The 19095-nt window shown below is 44.6% G+C and overlaps 1 protein-coding gene across 1 annotated transcript; it reads left to right on the plus strand.

Moving 5' to 3' along the window:
• Positions 1–208: 208 nt before the first annotated feature.
• Positions 209–18611, plus strand: LOC112218282 (creatine kinase U-type, mitochondrial). The gene is made up of 10 exons (XM_024378938.1): positions 209–314; positions 2654–2866; positions 3959–4157; positions 5068–5163; positions 6211–6432; positions 6588–6673; positions 10958–11081; positions 13352–13486; positions 16283–16408; positions 17806–18611. The coding sequence occupies exons 2-10, from the start codon at positions 2718–2720 to the stop codon at positions 17911–17913; spliced, it is 1245 nt and encodes a 414-aa protein (XP_024234706.1). The 5' UTR covers positions 209–314; positions 2654–2717; the 3' UTR covers positions 17914–18611.
• The last annotated feature ends 484 nt before the right edge of the window (positions 18612–19095 follow it).

The raw sequence follows: 19095 nt of genomic DNA on the forward strand, positions 1-19095 counted from the left end.
TACACACTATACATAAAATACCATAATATCTACCCTTACCTGAAACCCAAATAATCTGCATAATAGGATAATCATTCATGATAAGATACTTATAAGGTTATTGGGAGTTAAATATGCCATATATATAGTTAGATATTATTGTCTTGGGGGGAGGGGAGCATGTAAATTCTTAGTCATGATGTGTCTTATCAGGTTCTCTGGTAGGCACAATCCACTCTAAGGGAGATAAGGAGACACCACGCCTCTCACAGGTCTGCCAGGCAGCCAAAGGCATCAACAGGCAGTGCCATCCAGTACCTGGGTACTGCAACAAGGTGAGACTATCCTGCATATATTTTACATCTGTAGTGTGTCACAAGAATTGACTTCCAAAGTATAAATGTACACATTTTTAGAATTGGTTTGCCATGAAGGTTAACTCAATTGCAATTGTTTCTGCACTGTATTGTGTTTAACGATTATTATTTATTGCAGTTACACCAAATATTTAGTAGATTTGGCTATTTCAGCCACACCTGTCGCTAACAGGTGTAAAAAAACTGAGCACGTAGCCATGCAATCTCCATAGACAAACATTGACATTATAATTGCCTTTCTGAAGAGATCAGTGACTCAACGTGGCAACATGATAGGAAGACAAGTCAGTTTGTCAAATGTATGCCCTGCTAGCGCTGTTATTGTGAAGTGAAAATGTCTAGGAGCAACAACAGCTCAGCCACAAAAGTGGTAAGCCACACAAGCTCACAGAACAAGACCGACGAATGCTGAAGCGTGTAGGAAGCAACAATTGTCTGTCCTCGGTTGCAACGCTCACTACCGAGTTCCAAACTGCCTCTGGAAGCCACGTCAGCACAAGAACTGTTACTGTTCGTCGGAAGCATCATGAAATGGGTTTCCATGGCTGAACATGTCTAAAATCACCATGTGCAATGCCAAGCATCGGCTGGAGTTGTGTAAAGCCATTGGACTCTGGAGCAGTGGAAACGCGTTCTCTGGAGTGAGTAATCACGCTCCACCATCTGGCAGTTGATGGACGAATCTGGGTTTGGCGGATGCCAGGAAAACGCTTGCTGCCCCAATGCATAGTGCCAACGGTAAAGTTTGGTGGAGGTGGAATAATGGTCTGGGGCTGTTTTTCATGGTTCGGGCTAGTCCCCTTAGTGTCAGTGAAAGGAAATTTTAACGCTACAGCATACAATGACATTGTAGATGATTTTGTGCTTCCAAATTTGCAACAGTTTGGGGAATACTCTTTTCTGTTTTAGCATGACAATGCCCCCCTGCACAAAGCAAAGTCCATACAGAAATAGTTTGTTGAGATCGGTGTGGAAGAACTTGACAAGCCTGCACAGAACCCTGACCTCAACCCCATCGAGCACCTTTGGGATGAATTGGAACGCCGACTGCGAGCCAGGCCTAATCGCTCAATATCAGTGCCCCGACGTCACTAATGCTCTTGTGTCTGAATGGAAGCAAGTCCCCACAGCAATGTTCCAACATCTAGTGGAAAGCCTTCCCAGAAGAGTGGAGGCTGTTATAGCAGCCAAGGGGGGACCAAATACATATTAATGCCCATGATTTTGGAATGAGATGTTCAACGAGCAGGTGTCCACATACTTTTGGTCATGTAGCATATGCATTTCACCTTTTAATGCTAACTAACTTATATTGCAAAAGCATATGTTATGCAATAATCTATCCTGCAATGGAATTGCCATAGGCCTGTATATAAAACACCTCTTGCATCATTTCCTCCTGTGAACTTTGATCAGATAACCCATGTAAGCTTGCTATTTCCTCATTTCATGTCTTGATCACTGAATTATCCCCTACTGAATAGCCTTTCCTACAGTCTCCCTCAGAATAATGCCTTTGGTTTTCTACAGTAATGCTCTTGTTTTCCCCCCACGTGATGGCATAAAGTAGCTACCCATGCAGATCGTTTTAAGAGTGATTTCCACTCAATAAAGCCCGTTTAAATACCAAAACATGATCTCTTAAGGCAATAGAGTACTGTACTAATATTCCCTTTCATAGCCTATATATTCAGTTGAATTAGGCTGTAGCTGAACAGGACTGTGTGCTTTTCTAGGCATCTTTAAAAGTTGTGTCAAAAGCAAGGTATTTAGTCACTATACTTGTCCTTAATCCCTGGTAAAAGTCAGCCCCTTTCTAAACTCTTGGTTCCTGCAATACATGGTGACTGGTCGGTAATTACGCAAACCCAAACCCCAATACATTGATTGATAATCCAATTAAGGAATTGTCAAGAGTTATCGATTTGCTCGAATTTCACATGAATGACTCAACTATAGCGCTTGCCAAAGCCTACTACACCCATCCATGACGCATTGCATGGTTACTTGTAGTTGTGGGACGTTTGTCCGTGAGTATATCCAAAAATCCACAGATGCACTTTGCACCCTGCTTTCACCGTCTAGCCACAACTAAATTAAGTAATTATGTGTCCAGTGTGTAGACCTATGGGAGGGGGAAATACAGACAGACTACAGCGTAGCCTACAGCTGCGCTAGTGTAGTGTAGACGGCTTCGTCTATTGCTGTACTCTCTTCGACCCCTTAGCATTCACGCAGTCTCCTCTATTCCAGTCTCACTCATCCACTCTCTCTCTGATTTCATCCTTTCCTTTTAGACGCTTAGCATCAACAAGGCTCCCTTTCATCCATCCCTACCTCTTGAACTGTGGATATAAAAGAATGGCAAACAACTTCGCCAGAATGTTGTCCTCCAAACGAAATGTGAGGATTCTGTCATTAATTGGAGCTGGGTCTTTGACAGCGGGCTTTCTGCTCAATCGTGAACATGTCACCGCCGGAGCGCAAGCACGGAGAGTGTACCCTGCCAGGTAAGCCACGACGCCCTTTACTGCTATAGATGGACATTTTCAGTTTAGCCATGGAAAGTGCGAGAGCGTATTGCCACATTGTCATTAAGTATTTAGATAGAGTAGCTTAATACGTGAATAATATCCTGACCTCAATGAAATAATTTTACTATCAAAGCAATGCCAGCGACTGGGAGACGAATGTGGTATTTCGAGTCTTTCGATCATAAACTAACCTATTTGTAAAAATTATAACCCGACCTAAGCCAGTTTATTCTCGAGATATATTTAATTTATATTGCACCACATGTTCTTTATGCCTAATAATGAATAATGAATATAGATATAAATAATTTTCTAAATCATTCTCTGAATGCTACATGGTTCCACGAGGGAATGTTTTGCCAACAAATACTTGGCCACCTTGATATGTTCTAATTGAGTTGTTGATGAGACAGGTTTTTTTCCTGAACCATGGTGGAATTGTCTAGATTCGACCTTATATGACCTGCATGGAGTCAGGGAAAACTCTGCTTTTGTGACTTTATAGGCCTAATGATAGGCACAATCTAGCGCAAACCCAACACCGAGTGGAGGTGCTGTAGACAAAATGCTCAGCTGGAAAATGTGATTGCATAATGTGTATTAAGAATGATTGGATATTCCATTTCCAAAGAATGCTCAACTTCTGGTGTGACCAGATTGTAAAAAGAATGCTCAACTTCTGGTGTGACCAGATTGTATCAAGTTTGGCTACTATACACTGTTATGACGTTGGCGAAGACATCGCTCTGTGCCAGGTGTATAAATAGCGCATGCATGCAGTACATTCCAAAAGCCTAGTGGTAGGCTATGCCAAAGAAAAGCACAGGTAACCAACCTATAATTATAGCTATCTCTTAACAATCAGAGCCATAGATGGAGATCTGTGTAGGTGTTGTCTTGCAGTGAGTCTTAGGTTATAATTCTCAGGAGCATCGTAATAATGAACTCTAATTAGTCATGTGCACATTTCCAATTTCATTTCGAATTTTAAACTGTCCTTGTGGTTGTTTCTCAGTTACAATGATATAGCAATTTTGGGGGGGTGAGTGACTGACTGTGTCCTGACAGTGCCGAGTACCCGGACCTACGCAAGCACAACAACTGCATGGCCAGCCACCTGACCCCAGCCATCTATGCCAAGCTGGTGGACAAGACCACGCCCAACGGGTACTCCCTGGACCAGGCCATCCAGACTGGCGTGGACAACCCCGGGCACCCCTTCATCAAGACAGTGGGCATGGTGGCAGGGGATGAGGAGTCATACGAGGTCAGAGCAAGGGGCATTAGTTTGGAGGCAGTAGTTCAAGGTCAGTGTAGTGAAGCCGTAGGCTGTGTTTGTTCTCTCAAAGAGTAGGAGGAGAGGATCCGAAGTCCCTCCCTTTGGACCTCATCCTCCAATGAGCTTTGAGAGGAAGGTGAGGATTTGGGGGAATGAGCACAGGGAGGAAGAAAGGATTTGACAGCTAGTAACATTTTCAGACACCCCCTAAATGTATGGTTGAAGGTCAAGTTGTGGAGCATATTTAACGACAAAGAAAAGCAATTGCTTTTGCCATAAATAGCCAATTTAGTCAATGGTCTACATTTATCTCAGAGACATTGAGAATGAATGACTACCCTGTGGCCTATATAACACTTTTGGCATCTAAAATGATCAGTAGCGAGCGCATTGGTTCATGGAACGCATTCTATTACAATCCCAGACACTTCTTAACCTGACAACGGAGAGTAGGCACATCCAACCCTCAAGTCCTGTTTTAGACTGAGGCCCACTACCGCAGCCCCAGCGGGGGTGCTGGTTTTAGGATAAAGGAGACTGTGTCATTTTGGGATCTCATTGCTTGCTATGAACTTGAAAGGTTCTCAAAATAGAAAGTGATATCATTGTTATTTCCTCACTCGTATGCAGATGATATTCTGTATCATCATGTGGCTATGACTGTGCATTAGTGCCCCGCCCAGTGAGTGGACATTGCCCATATACCACACCCCCTCTGGCCTTATTGCTTAACTCAACTGCATTACAATACTATACTGTAAGCCCGTCTAGTAGTTTATAAAGTGACAATGATCATTTAAAGAACTCCCATCCTTTCAGCTTATAGGTGTGACAACTGTTGTAGGCTATATGATGATGTTATGTGGTCAGACCTCTGATGTGGATGTGGGGGTTTCAGGTGTTTGCAGACCTCCTTGACCCAGTCATCAAGGAGCGGCACAATGGCTACGACCCTCAGATTATGACCCATCCCACCGACTTGGACTCCAGCAAGGTATAGAGATGCAACTTCACTGAAAACCACAGTATAGGGTTTGCGTCCCAAATGGCGCCCTACTCCTTTGATCGTGCTCTACTTTTGACCAGACCCCGTAGGGAATAGGGTGCAGGCCCTGGTCAAAAGTAGTGCACTACATAGGGAGTCGGATGCCATTTGGGACGCTACCCTAGATGTGACAGTGAAGTTATCTAACGTTTAGAAGGTGGACAGATTCATTCGCTGGACACTACACCAGGGGAGAACGACTGCCCCCTTTCATTGAAGCCATGAAGTTCAAGGCCCACCGAGGCTGTTGATTTAATGAAGCAGGGTTCCCCTATTGTAGTGAATGGGAAAATGTCAATCTTCGTGGTCAATCTTCATGCAAATAAAGAACAAATTCAAAGACAATCATGGTATCAATAATTGCTTCTATTACACCGGATGTATGTCCTTGAACCAATTATTTTAAAATCGCACACAGAATAAGTTATAAGGATATCTTAGTTGCAGCCTGCAGTACCCCGGTCGGCATTCAACTTGAGGTGCTCCATGAGACGGGGCAGTCGTACTCCCCTGGTCGCAGCTTGCAACAGCACTTCCTGGAGTAGCTCAAGCTGCAAATGCTATGTCTTGAGAATCCCAGCCATGAGACCTCTTACTAAGATAAAACAGACTTCCTGAGCTTCAAATACGCCATTGAGTCGTCACATAGCAATGAATGGTGTGACGTTGTCTTTGTCCATTCATATACAGTCAATGCACTACACTAATCAGTTATACCAGCTAATATTATATAATTATGCAGTACATCCCATTGTGCATACTGGAATGTTATGTTACGTGAATATATTATAAGCTACAACAAATTATATGGCATACAAATCATTTGTTAAGGGAACAAAATATAGAATCTATCATGTCTTAACTTGGCTTAAACCCTTTTGGTCTTTGGGGATCATAGATCATTCACAAATGTCCTCCATCAATGCTGGTGTTGTGATACTGTTTACGAGACGCCATTCATTCTTTTTTTCCCCTTCTATTTCTCCCCGCTTGCAGCTCACGTCTGGCAACTTTGACGAGCGCTACGTGCTGTCGTCGCGGGTCAGGACGGGCCGTAGCATCAGGGGGCTGAGCCTGCCCCCGGCGTGTACCCGGGCGGAACGCCGCGAGGTGGAGAGGGTGGTGGTTGACGCCTTGGCTGGCCTGAAGGGGGACCTGGCGGGGACCTACTACAGCCTCACCCACATGACAGACCAGGAGCAGCAGCAGCTCATCGACGTGAGTCAAGAGGCCAATCCATTTTACGTGTTGTAAGGATATAAAGGAGAGTGAGAAAAGGGAAATAATAGCAAGGATTTGTTTTTGGGGGGGGACATTGATATTGCTCCACTTTCATTAAGACCGTATTTCCTGTCTCTACCATGTTGACACAGGACCACTTCCTGTTTGACAAACCCGTGTCTCCTCTGCTGACTTGTTCGGGGATGGCTCGTGATTGGCCAGACGCACGCGGTATCTGGTAAGCACCTGTTAGTTATAGATACGGACCCTTAGTGGTCATTAACAGTCATCACAGTGAGAGGTGATTTTGATTGTTTCACAGTTATTTGCATACAGTTCATGCTACACATCTCCATGACTCTTCTAGCAAAATAATGCCCACTAGCTTGTAGCGCCTCTAGATTGAGCCTTAAACGTGCATCAGGGGCATGTAGTCTAGCAGTTAGTGTTGGTCGGGTAACCGAAAGGTCGCTGGTTCGAATACCGAGCCGACAAGGTGAACAATCTGTCGACGTGTCCTTGAGCAAGGCACGTAACTCTAAGTTTCTCTAGGGCCACCGTACTACTATAGCTTACTGTATGCTTCCCAGTTGATACTGTTCGCGCATATATTCTGACAAAATATTGTGAAATTTGTGTTGGTTTTGGTGCATTTTTAAAATTAAATTCTTTGCTGTTCGAGCACCTCTTTTTTCTTGAGGTCCCAGTTCAGTAGATGAAGTCTACACCCTTTCGGCTGTGATTGGTTAACAGTAGGGATTCTTTAATTACGTGTTTGTTGTCATTCATTGAGAAAAGACTAGTTTTCATGTACATTTTGTTCACTTTAGAAACACTGCACCAAACATCTAACATCTTAGTTAGATGTAAAATTACATCAATTGATTACAGATTTCCTGATTTCATTTGGACTATTTTTCTCTTGTTATATGTCACTCACTAACCAGGTTTCCATCCAACCTTTTTATGCGCGTAAAGTACAATTTCATGACAGGCCTGCAGTCAACTTTCCAAATGTCTACAAAACAAAATACGCTAGACAAGGTGGGATCTGTTTTGTATCAGTAAAATGAATGATGCCAGAAATGTCAATGTCATGCGCAAATATTTGTATAATTACCATCCTATCGAAGTTGGAGTCACACGATGACATGTTGTGTGGTCCTCCCACTGATTTGTTGGGAAAGAATGCAGTTTATTAGGCAATAAGATTAAATAAATGATGATGAACTTCACAGGGTGGTGAAAGTGCAAGGTGGTGATCTTGATGCTCCTTTCCAATAAATATTGAGGGTCTTATTCTGGTGACATGATAATCGATGCTTGACTGCTGTTTGACAAATAAAAATAATCTTGATCTTTTGTCCATGATAATAATAATAATCTCATCCGGTAGGCTACAGGTGCACTCTAGTCAACAGTATGCCGGTAGGGGTGTGCGCACTTTCCAATACCAGAGTGGGCACACTTACCATATAAGGCAAAAATCAATTGTGAGCAAAACCATCAGTAGAGTTGAAAATACAAAAGTTATTTTATGTGCACTACCTCACCACACACAGCGTTTTATCTGCAACAAGCCAATTTGACGGAAACATCTTTGGAGGGGAAAACACGCTTATTGTTTATAATGCGGATTTGAGAATATTCACATTCAAATCTGTTGCCAATTGGATGGAAAGCTATAGAAAGTCACTCAACTAGCCCATTGCACCAGTCAATTCAAATGTTTTCAATTGGTAAATGAGTCCAGTTAGTCTAGCCAGCTATCTACATTTCTAGTTATCATGGCCAAATTACTGACCGGGCACGCAGGGCACATGCCCAGGGGCCCTGACCTCCAGGGGGCCCCCATTGCTTTAGCTAGTCACTCTTGCTCAGGTATCATATTAACTTGGTATACGGCATGGCAAAATGTGTAGAATTGCAGGAAATTAGCTGTAAGACTGCAACAACAAAAAAATAGAATCTGTAAAGCAAATGTATTTGTTTATAGTTTTTAACCCCAGTGCAGTGTAAGTGTGAGTTAATCCGCAGCGGCTAATTGTACACAGTGCCTTCAGAAAGTATTCACACCTCTTGACTTATTCCACATTTTGTTGTGTTATAGCCTGAATTCAAAATGGATTAATGAAATCAAAAATCATCTCACCCATCTACACACAATCCCCCATAATGACAGTGAAAACATGTTTTTAGAAATGTTGGCAAATTTATTGAAAATGAAAGACAGAAATATCTCATTTACATAAGTATTCACACCCCTGAGTCAATACTTTGTAGAAGCACCTTTGTCAGCGACTACAGCTGTGAGTCTTTCTGGGTAAGGCTTTTCGGGTCTTGCCTTAGATTTTCAAGTAGATTTAAGTCAAATCTTTTTGGTAAACAACTCCAATGTAGATTTGGCCTTGTGTTTTATGTTACTGTCCTGCTAAAAGATCAATTCATCTCCCAGTGTCTGGTCCATCATTTTTTATCCTGAAACTCCCCGGTCCTTAACGATTACAAGCATACCCATTACATGATGCAGCCACCACTGTGCTTAAAAATATGGAGAGTAGTACTCAGTAATGTGTTGTATTGGATTTGCCCCAAACATAACCCTTTGTATTCAGAACACAATGTTAATTTCTTTGCCACATTTTTCTTTAGCAGTATTACTTTAGTGCCTTGTTGCAAACAGGATGCGTGTTTTGTAATATTTTGTTATTCTGTACAGGCTTCCTTCTTTTCACTCTGTCAATTAGGTTAGTATTGTGGAGTAACTACAATGTCATTGACCCATTCTCAGTTTTCTCCTATCACAGCCAATAAACTCTGTAACTGTTTTAGACACCATTGGCCTCTCCGGCAACTTAATTAGAAAGGACGCCTGTATCTTTGTAGTGACTGGGTGTATTGACATACCATCCGAAGTGTTAATAACTTCACCATGCTATAAGGTATATGCAATGTCTGCACTTATTTGCGAGGCATTGGAAAACCTCCCTGGTCTTTATGGTTGAATATGTTTGAAATTCACAGCTTTTTTTTTTAAATGTATTTTTTATTTAACCTTTATTTAACTAGGCAAGTCAGTTAAGAACAAATTCTTATTTACAATGACAGCCTCCCGGGGAACTGTAGGTTAACTGCTCTGTTCAGGTGCAGAACAACATATTTTTTTTTTGACCTGGTCAGCTCAGGATTCGAACCAGCAAACTTTCAGTTACTGGCCCAACGCGCTAACCATTAGGCTACCTGCCAGACTGAGGGACCTTGCAGATAGTTGTATGTGTGGCGTAAAGAGATGAGGTAGTCATTCAAAAATCATGTTAAACACTATTATTGCACACAGAGTCCATGCAACTTATTATGTGACTTGTTAAGCACATTTGTACTCCTGAACTTATTTAGGCTTCCCATAACAAAGGGGTTGAGTACTTATTGACTCAAGACATTTCAGCTTTATTTTTGAATGAATTTGTACAAATGTCGAATAACATAACTCCACTTTTACATTATGGGGTATTGTTTATAGGCCAGTGACAAAAAAATCTCAATTTAATTCATTTTAAATTCAGGCTACAACATAACAAGATGTGGGAAAAGTCAATTGGCTATGTGTTTGTAGATTGACTGAGGTGAATGAAGTACAGCAACCAATGTGATAATGGCTGGGGTCATTTTTGCTTGTTTTTGCTTGTTCTCCAAATGACATTTTAGAGTCTGCAAATTGTATAGAAACGCAGTAAATGAGCTTTGACTTTCTTTACGTTTATAAGAAAGTCAACCCCCTCTCACCCCCCTCTCACCCCCAGCCAAAACCTCGCTAAAACTCAGAACCTGGCTATGGCCCTGCAGACAATGCCCTCTCCGCATTGACTTTCAGCCGGTGTCCAGAAATAGCCTGGTGCCCCCCCCCCGTGCCTACATCATACCAAACTCTCCTCCTCTCCTTCATAATTCACCCTCTCTCACTCTCCGTTTCACGGCCCTCCTCCTTTCATCCTGCCCTCCGCTCTCCTGGCTCCAGACCGATCCATTACTTTCTCTGATTGTTTTTAGGAAGTCCGTTTTTACTGAATGCAATTCATTACAGTGCAATTACAATGAGATCTTTTAATTGTAATGCATTACTGTATGCATAACGATGCATTACTGTGAGATTACTGCGTATATGGCAATACTGTAGACGGCGACCATCACCTCTGTGTTTTGTGCATGAAGTTATGAAGCAGCTACATGTATGTTAAACGGAACCCGGGACATCAACTCGAGCTGGTGCAATGGAGAATAGGAAAATGATCTCTTAGTCGTATATTGATCTTGTCTCACTCAATCCATTATGACGAGGGCTCAGAGCACCGTGTTTCTTTTTTTTACCCAACATTAAGGAAAAGCATCGATATCAATGGTTGAGCTCAGCTCCCCCAAAACGAGTCTACGGACGCTGGTGGCAGCGGTGGGATCCGTTGATTTCCAAAAAATAAATTGAAGTATTGATTTAAGAGAGTGTTTTGTGATTTTTAAACCCACTCAGGCACAACAACACGAAGACCTTCCTCATCTGGATCAATGAGGAGGACCACACCAGGGTCATCTCTATGGAGAAGGGAGGCAACATGAAGAGAGTGTTTGACCGCTTCTGCACAGGCCTGAAAGAGGTGCACACACACACACACACACACTTTAGTTATTTATCTAATTGTTCCAAGTTCCTCATTTAGACGCAGGAGACGCCAAATTGTTAAAGCAAGGACTGTTATTGAACAGCAGTAATGGCCAAACAGTAGCAATGACGACACTACACACAGGTATTAGTACAGTGCATTCGGAAAGTATTCAGACCCCCCCAGCCTAATTCTAAAATGAATTAAATAAAACATGTTTCTCATCAATCTGCACACAATACCCAATAATGACAAAGCAAAAACAGGTTTTCAAAAATGTTTGCAAATTTATGACAAATTAAAAAACAGAAATACCTCATTTGCATAAGTATTCAGATCCTTTGCTATGAGACTCTAAATTCAGCTCAGGTGCATCCTGTTTCCATTGATCATCCTTGAGATGTTTCAACAACTTGATTGGAGTCCACCTGTGGTAAATTCAATTGATTGAACATGGTTTGGAAAGGCACACACCTGTCTACAGTGCCTTCGGAAAGTATTCAGACCCCTTGACTTTTTCCAAATTTGTTAGGTTACAGCCTTATTCTAAAATTGATCAAATTTGTTTTTTTCCCCCTCATCAATCTACACATAATATCCCATAATGACAAAGCAAAAACAGGTTTTTTGATTTTTTTTGCTAATTTATTCAAAATAAAAGCGGAAAAATAACATTTACATAAGTATTCAGACCCTTTACTCAGTACTTTGTTGAAGCACCCTTGGCAGCGATTACAGCCTGGAGTCTTCTTGGGTATGACGCTACAATCTTGGCACACCTGTATTTGGGGAATTTCTCCCATTCTTCTCTGCAGATCCTCTCAAGCTCTGTCAGGTTGGATGGGGAGCGTTGCTGAACAGCTATTTTCAGGTCTCTCCAGAGATGTTGGATCGGGTTCAAGTCCGGGCTCTGGCTGGGCCACTCGAGGAAATTCAGAGACTTGTCCCGAAGCCACTCCTGCGGTCCAGAGCACTCTGGAGCAGGTTTTCATCAAGGATCTCTCTGTACTTTGTGCCATTCATTTTTGCCTTGATCCTGACTAGTCTCCCAGTCCCTGCCGCTGAAAAACATCCCACAGCATGATGCTGTCACCACCATACTTCACCATAGGGATAGTGCCAGGTTTCCTCCAGACATGACACTTGGCATTCAGGCCAAAGAGTCCAATCTTGGTTTCATCAGACCAGAGTATCTTGTTTCTCATGGTCAGTGTCTTTAGGTACCTTTTGGCAAACTCCAAGCGGGCTGTCATGTGCCTTTTACTGAGGAATGGCTTCCGTCTGACCACTCTACCATAAAGGCCTGGTTGGTGGAGTGCTGCAGAGATGGTTGTCCTTCTGGAAGGTTCTCCCATCTCCACAGAGGAACTCTGGAGGTATGTCAGAGTGACCATCGGGTTCTTGGTCACCTACCTAACCAAGGCCCTTCTCCCCCGATTGCTCAGTTTGGCCGAGCAGCTCTAGGAAGAGTCTTGGTGGTTCCAAACTTCTTCCATTTAAGAATGATGGAGGCCACTGCATTATTGGGGACCTTCAATGCTGCAGAAATGTTTTGGTACCCTTCCGCAGATCTGTGCCTTGACACAATCCGGTCTCGGAGCGCTAAGGACAATTTCTTCGACCTCATGGCTTGGTTTTAGCTCTGACATGACATGTCAACTGTGGGACCTTAAATAGACGGGTGTGTGCCTTTCCAAATTATGTCCCAATCAATTGAATTTACCACAGGTGGACTCCAATCAAGTTGTAGAAACATCTCAAGGATGATCAATGGAAACAGGATGCACCTGACGTCAATTTCGTGTCTTATAGCAAAGGATCCATATATATATATATATATACATATATAATACTTAAAAAATGTATACATCTGCAAAAATGTCTAAAAACCTCACTTTGTCATTATGGGGTATTGTGTGTAGATTGCTGTGGATTATAATTTGTTTTAATCCATTTTAGATTAAGGCTGTAATGTAATAACATGTCAAAAAGTCAAGGGGTCTGAATACTTTCCTGAAGTACATACCACATATATATATATATATAACGTCCCAAAGTTGACATTCCATGTGAAGGACCCACAATAAAACATGGTAGTGTACAAGAACCTGGGTTTTCTGAAGATCATAGATGTCTGGACAAGACAAAGGTACACACACCCACACCCGATCACTATATGGCTGCTGATCGACAGTCTATGTTTGCAAGACAAATGACAATCTAATATTCATCTAATCTCAAGTTCTCATGTCATGTTTGGTTAGGTGGAGAGGCTTATCCAGGAGAAAGGCTGGGAGTTCATGTGGAATGAGAGACTGGGCTACATCCTCACCTGCCCCTCCAACCTGGGCACTGGGCTCCGCGCTGGAGTACACGTCAACCTGCCCAAGCTCAGCAAGGTAACACACACACACACACACACACACACACACACACACACAGCAATATCTACTCAGAGCCTCAACCAATATACACGGCAAAAACGGTCTTACCTAGATTTGTATTTATCTTGTTTTGAGTGCTAATAAATTTTAAATGACTTTTTTTCTTACCCAGATACATTATCTCACTACATTGGCAGATAATGTTGCTTATTTTGACTTAAAAAAGCTTGACACGTGGGGTAAGATACAATTTTCTTGAAACAAGATTAATTTTCTTAATAAGACGTCTGACTAAGATAATACATCTTTGGCTTGCCCCTATACAGATTCACACACTCAGAAACACACAAACCTTTATACCCTCACACCAGCGACCAACAAGATCCCCGCTTGCCAGTCATTCAAGGCCCATTTGTCTTCTGGAAATCCCTTTCCCCTCGCTCACCAGGGCCGTGCTTGTGAGGGCACACCCTAGCAAAACGTTTTTACATCGGAAACGAGGGTTTCCTGTTGGACAATTTCAGATAGTATCTCTTCATTTCCTACGTTTTTGTGCCCCGTCAAAATCAAATCAAATCAAATTGTTTTGGTCGCATACACATATTTAGCAGATGTCATTGCGGGTGTGGTGAAATGATTGTGTTCCTAGCTCCAACAATGCAGTAGTATCTAACAATTCACAGCAATACACCAAATTTAAGTCAAGTTAAAAAAAAATGGAATTAAGAGATAAATAATAGTAGGATGAGCAATGTCAGAGTGGCATTGACCAAAATACAGTAGAACACAGGATGTAAACATTATTAAAGTGACTAGTGTTCCATTATTTAAGTGACCAGTGATTCCATGTCTATGTACACAGGGCCGCAGCCTCTTAAGGAGCAGTGTTGAATAACCGGGTGGAGACTTAGTTCAGTACCGGGTACTGGGTGGAGGCCGGCTAGTGACTTAGTTCAGTACCGGGTACTGGGTGGAGGCCGGCTAGTGTCTTTGTTCAGTACAGGGTACCGGGTGGAGGCGGGCTAGTGTCTATGTTCAGTACAGGGTACTGGGTGGAGGCCGGCTAGTGACTTAGTTCAGTACAGGGTACTGGGTGGAGGCCGGCTAGTGTCTATGTTCAGTACAGGGTGGAGGCTGGCTAGTGACTTAGTTCAGTACCGGGTACTGGGTGGAGGCCGGCTAGTGACTTAGTTCAGTGCAGGGTGGAGGCCGGCTAGTGACTTAGTTCAGTGCAGGGTACTGGGTGGAGGCCGGCTAGTGACTTAGTTCAGTGCAGGGTGGAGGCCGGCTAGTGACTTAAGTTCAGTGCAGGGTACTGGGTGGAGGCCGGCTAGTGTCTATGTTCAGTACAGGGTACTGGGTGGAGGCCGGCTAGTGACTTAGTTCAGTACCGGGTACTGGGTGGAGGCCGGCTAGTGTCTATGTTCAGTACAGGGTACTGGGTGGAGGCCGGCTAGTGACTTAGTTCAGTACCGGGTACTGGGTGGAGGCCGGCTAGTGTCTATGTTCAGTACAGGGTACTGGGTGGAGGCCGGCTAGTGTCTATGTTCAGTGCAGGGTACCGTGGTGGAGGTTCAGTACAGGGCTGGGTGGAGGCCGGCTAGTGACTTAGTTCAGTACCAGGGTACTGGGTGGAGGCCGGCTAGTGCTAGTGTCTATGTTCAGTACCGGGTACTGGGTGGAGGCCGGCTAGTGACTTAGTTCAGTGCAGGGTACTGGGTGGAGGCCGGCTAGTGACTTAGTTCAGTGCAGGGTGGAGGCCGGCTAGTGACTTAAGTTCAGTGCAGGGTACTGGGTGGAGGCCGGCTAGTGTCTATGTTCAGTACAGGGTACTGGGTGGAGGCCGGCTAGTGACTTAGTTCAGTACCGGGTACTGGGTGGAGGCCGGCTAGTGTCTATGTTCAGTACAGGGTACTGGGTGGAGGCCGGCTAGTGACTTAGTTCAGTACCGGGTACTGGGTGGAGGCCGGCTAGTGTCTATGTTCAGTACAGGGTACTGGGTGGAGGCCGGCTAGTGTCTATGTTCAGTGCAGGGTACTGGGTGGAGGGTGGAGGCCGGCTAGTGACTTAGTTCAGTACCCGGGTACTGGGTGGAGGCCGGCTAGTGTCTATGTTCAGTACAGGGTACTGGGTGGAGGCCGGCTAGTGACTTAGTTCAGTGCAGGGTACTGGGTGGAGGCCGGCTAGTGTCTATGTTCACTGGGTGGAGGCCGGCTAGTGTCTATGTTCACTGGGTGGAGGCCGGCTAGTGACTTAGTTCAGTGACTTAGTTCAGTTCAGCAGGGTGGAGGCCGGCTAGTGACTTAAGTTCAGTGCAGGGTACTGGGTGGAGGCCGGCTATGTTCAGTGACTTAGTTCAGTGCAGGGTGGAGGCCGGCTAGTGACTTAAGTTCAGTGCAGGGTACTGGGTGGAGGCCGGCTAGTGACTTAGTTCAGTGCAGGGTACTGGGTGGAGGCCGGCTAGTGATGGCTATTTAACAGTCTGACGGCCTTGAGATAGAAGCTGTTTTTCAGTCTCTCGGTCCCACCTGTACTGACCTTGCCTTCTGGATGATAGCCGGGTGAACAGGCCGTGGCTCGGCTGGTTGGTATCCTTGATGATCTTTTTGGCCTTCCTGTGACATCGGGTGCTGTAGCTGTCCTGGAGGGAAGACGGTGTGCCCCCTGGTGATGCGTTGGGCAGACCGCACAACCCTCTGGAGAGCCCTGCGGTTGAGGGCAGTGTAGTTTCCATACCAGGCGGCGATACAGTCCGACAGGATGCTCTCAATGGCGCGTCTGTAAAAGTGTGTGTCTTTGACCCCACTGCAGGACCCCCGCTTCGCAAAGATCCTGGACAACCTGCGTCTGCAGAAGAGAGGTACCGGAGGAGTGGACACTGCAGCCGTGGGCAGCACCTTTGACATCTCCAACCTGGACAGACTGGGCCAGTCAGAGGTAATAAGGAATACATAGTGTAGGGTGAAGTTTCTCTTAGACACTGATCTTGAGTCCGTTTGGATTGGGAAGGGGAAGCTGATCCTAGATCTGTTCTAGGGGAACATTCACCCCACCCACACACACACACACACACACACACACACACACGGCCAAGGGGTGCATCTCTAATAGCCTAAAATGGCGTACTCTCCACTGCTCTCCTTTACCTGCGCCTTCAATACAAGGCAATGCAATAACAGTTATTATCCCAAATGAGGATATTACAGCTAAGGCACGACCTGGAAAAACTTGCCAGGAACCGACTGAGATGGCGGACATTCATCGATAGCCTCAGCTCCTTAGGAGCCAAGGGCTTAAGAAGGCAAGGCAAGTCAATACGCTGTTATTCAGAATCTGAGAAGGTGGGCCAAAACAATACGGTGAAGAGTAACAAATGCATTTGCTTTACAGCTCTGTATAGTAAAGGAGAGGACACAAGCGAGGAAGCCGTTTTAGACTACTGAGATGCGGCTTGAAGGCTTGAACAGTGTCTCGAGGAGAGAGAGACCGACTTGCCTCTGTTTGTGTGTTGTGTAACCCCTTGTGTACCCAGTCATGCTGTCATGCCTGTGTCTGCATGCGAGATGGTGACATAGATAAAAGAAGACAATGGGACTATTCTGTACTGTGTGTTGCTGGCGTGGGTCCTGGAGAGCCACAATGTGTGTGGAGTACCAGACACTTGTACAATCTATGTCAAGGCGCATTGAAGCTGTTCTGGTGGCTCGTGGTGGCCTGGACACCCTATTAAGACGCTGTCGGTGTTTCCTTTAAATTTTGGCACTTACCTGTAGATCCTCCGCGAACACTGAATTTAGACGCACACACACACCAATCACGATGGGGTTGATTATTTTAACCAGGTACGGGGGGGCCGCACACACTGCAGCTCTCCAGAACCAATTGGTGAGGAATGCAAGGGCAAGGTCTGTGAGTGAAAGAATGCGGGAGAGAGACAACAAAAGCGTAAGAGGGTGAGGAACAGAGAGAGAGCGACAACTCTCGACCGTCCACAGTCTCTGTCCGCGTGATTGAGGTTATCGGTTTAAGCAGGGCTCAGAATCCGATGACCTGGACGACATAACGGGCAGTTATTCGGGATGCAAGATGAACCGGCGATCAGGGATTCTGCACAGTCTGGCTGCAAGGCGGTCGACCTCGAACACTCCAGGCTGACCTCATTGCAGATGTTGCAGCAACCATTGGTCATCGACTGCGCCGTCGGGCATCACATTGCTCGGCCTATGTCATTCGATGTGCTTAGTTGATGTGTTAACTGGATCTGGCGCGGCCTGCGATGCAGTCGTCTTTCTCTTTCCAATGCGCCCACTGACTCTCTCTCTCTCTGTGATCAGGTCCAGCTAGTGCAGACGGTGGTGGACGGCGTCAACTACCTGATCGACTGTGAGAAGAAGCTGGAGAAGGGTCAGGACATCAAGATCCCTCCGCCATTCAAGAAGTAGACCGCCCAACCCCCTCCGACCCAGATATACCTCTTCTTACCGACCCGTCTGTCTCATCCCCATTCAGAGCCATAGGTAATGTCCAGATTTAGTCCCAACTCTGTTTGAGATGTCAAATTTAAAATGGCACCAAATGCTCCAAGAGCGTTACACTCCGGTAGGAATGCACATTTAGAATGCTCTAGTGCATAGTCATAGCTCTAATCCCAATGCAACTATATGCAATGGTACTCCTTCTACTTAACAGCCTCCAACCTGACACCTAGGCCTGTTACACCTAGACTACAGCATGTCCCATACTCTGTGTGTCCGATACTACTACTTCCTCGTCTTCCCTCTGTATTGGGATGTGGAGGAACACGGCTACATGCTATACTGACACTGCTACGGTAGTGTAATCCATCCATTTGTAGCTGTCTACACCCAGAGTGTAACCATGTAGTGATAGATGACGACTTGAATGGACTTGAATGCCGCACAACAACCATGTTCCACTGAAAAGACTTCTTAGGGTTTTGTATGCTGAGGTTCTAATAAGACACAGGTTAAACTAAGTCGTACTAATAATAACTCATGTTAAACTACTGTGCTCCGTGCTCGATGATGTACTGTATGTATCAAGCAGCAATATCATTACAGCCCACCATTGAATGTCATTCGCGGACAGATCTTATTAAAGGAACCATGTCTTTAATGCATTTCCTCTCTCATTTGTCATTAATATTATAAACCTGTCACGTGCCCGTGTGTTGTTGACCCATAGGCTTATAGAATTGTGTCGAACTCGACCACATTGCAACCTGTAACTGTTCAAAGTGTGTGCGTGTGTGTGTGTGTGTGTGTGTGTGTGTGTCCGCGTGATTTCATCCCATCATGAAAGCAATGCTTTGAGTGACTTATTACAGTGGATGGGCGCCATAGTAACCAAGCTCTCAGTGCTTGATTGTGATCAGCTTGGTAGGGTTTGGGGTCATGTGACAATACTGATCCTTTTAACACTGCGCAGTGCTATAACCAACCGCTGTACCAAGACTTATGGCCAAAGGGAGTTAGCGTTGATTGGTTTTCTATGAATTACTGTAAGTCACTGATTAGTGTGAACCAACTCTGATAATGTGTAGCCAATACACCAATCTGTCGTGCAGTTTAAGGTCATAAATCTGAGTAGCATTCACAATGTTG

Source organism: Oncorhynchus tshawytscha, linkage group LG19, assembly GCF_018296145.1.
Source record: "Oncorhynchus tshawytscha isolate Ot180627B linkage group LG19, Otsh_v2.0, whole genome shotgun sequence".
NCBI classification, from domain to species: domain Eukaryota; kingdom Metazoa; phylum Chordata; class Actinopteri; order Salmoniformes; family Salmonidae; genus Oncorhynchus; species Oncorhynchus tshawytscha.

Excerpts from the sequence above, each read along its gene's own strand:
- LOC112218282 (XM_024378938.1), top strand. The coding sequence starts at position 2,718 with ATGGCAAACAACTTCGCCAGAATGTTGTCCTCCAAACGAAATGTGAGG. Across the intron at positions 6,433-6,587 it reads AGCAGCAGCAGCTCATCGAC|GACCACTTCCTGTTTGACAA; the intron begins GTGAGTCAAGAG and ends ATGTTGACACAG. Across the intron at positions 16,409-17,805 it reads ACAGACTGGGCCAGTCAGAG|GTCCAGCTAGTGCAGACGGT; the intron begins GTAATAAGGAAT and ends CTCTGTGATCAG.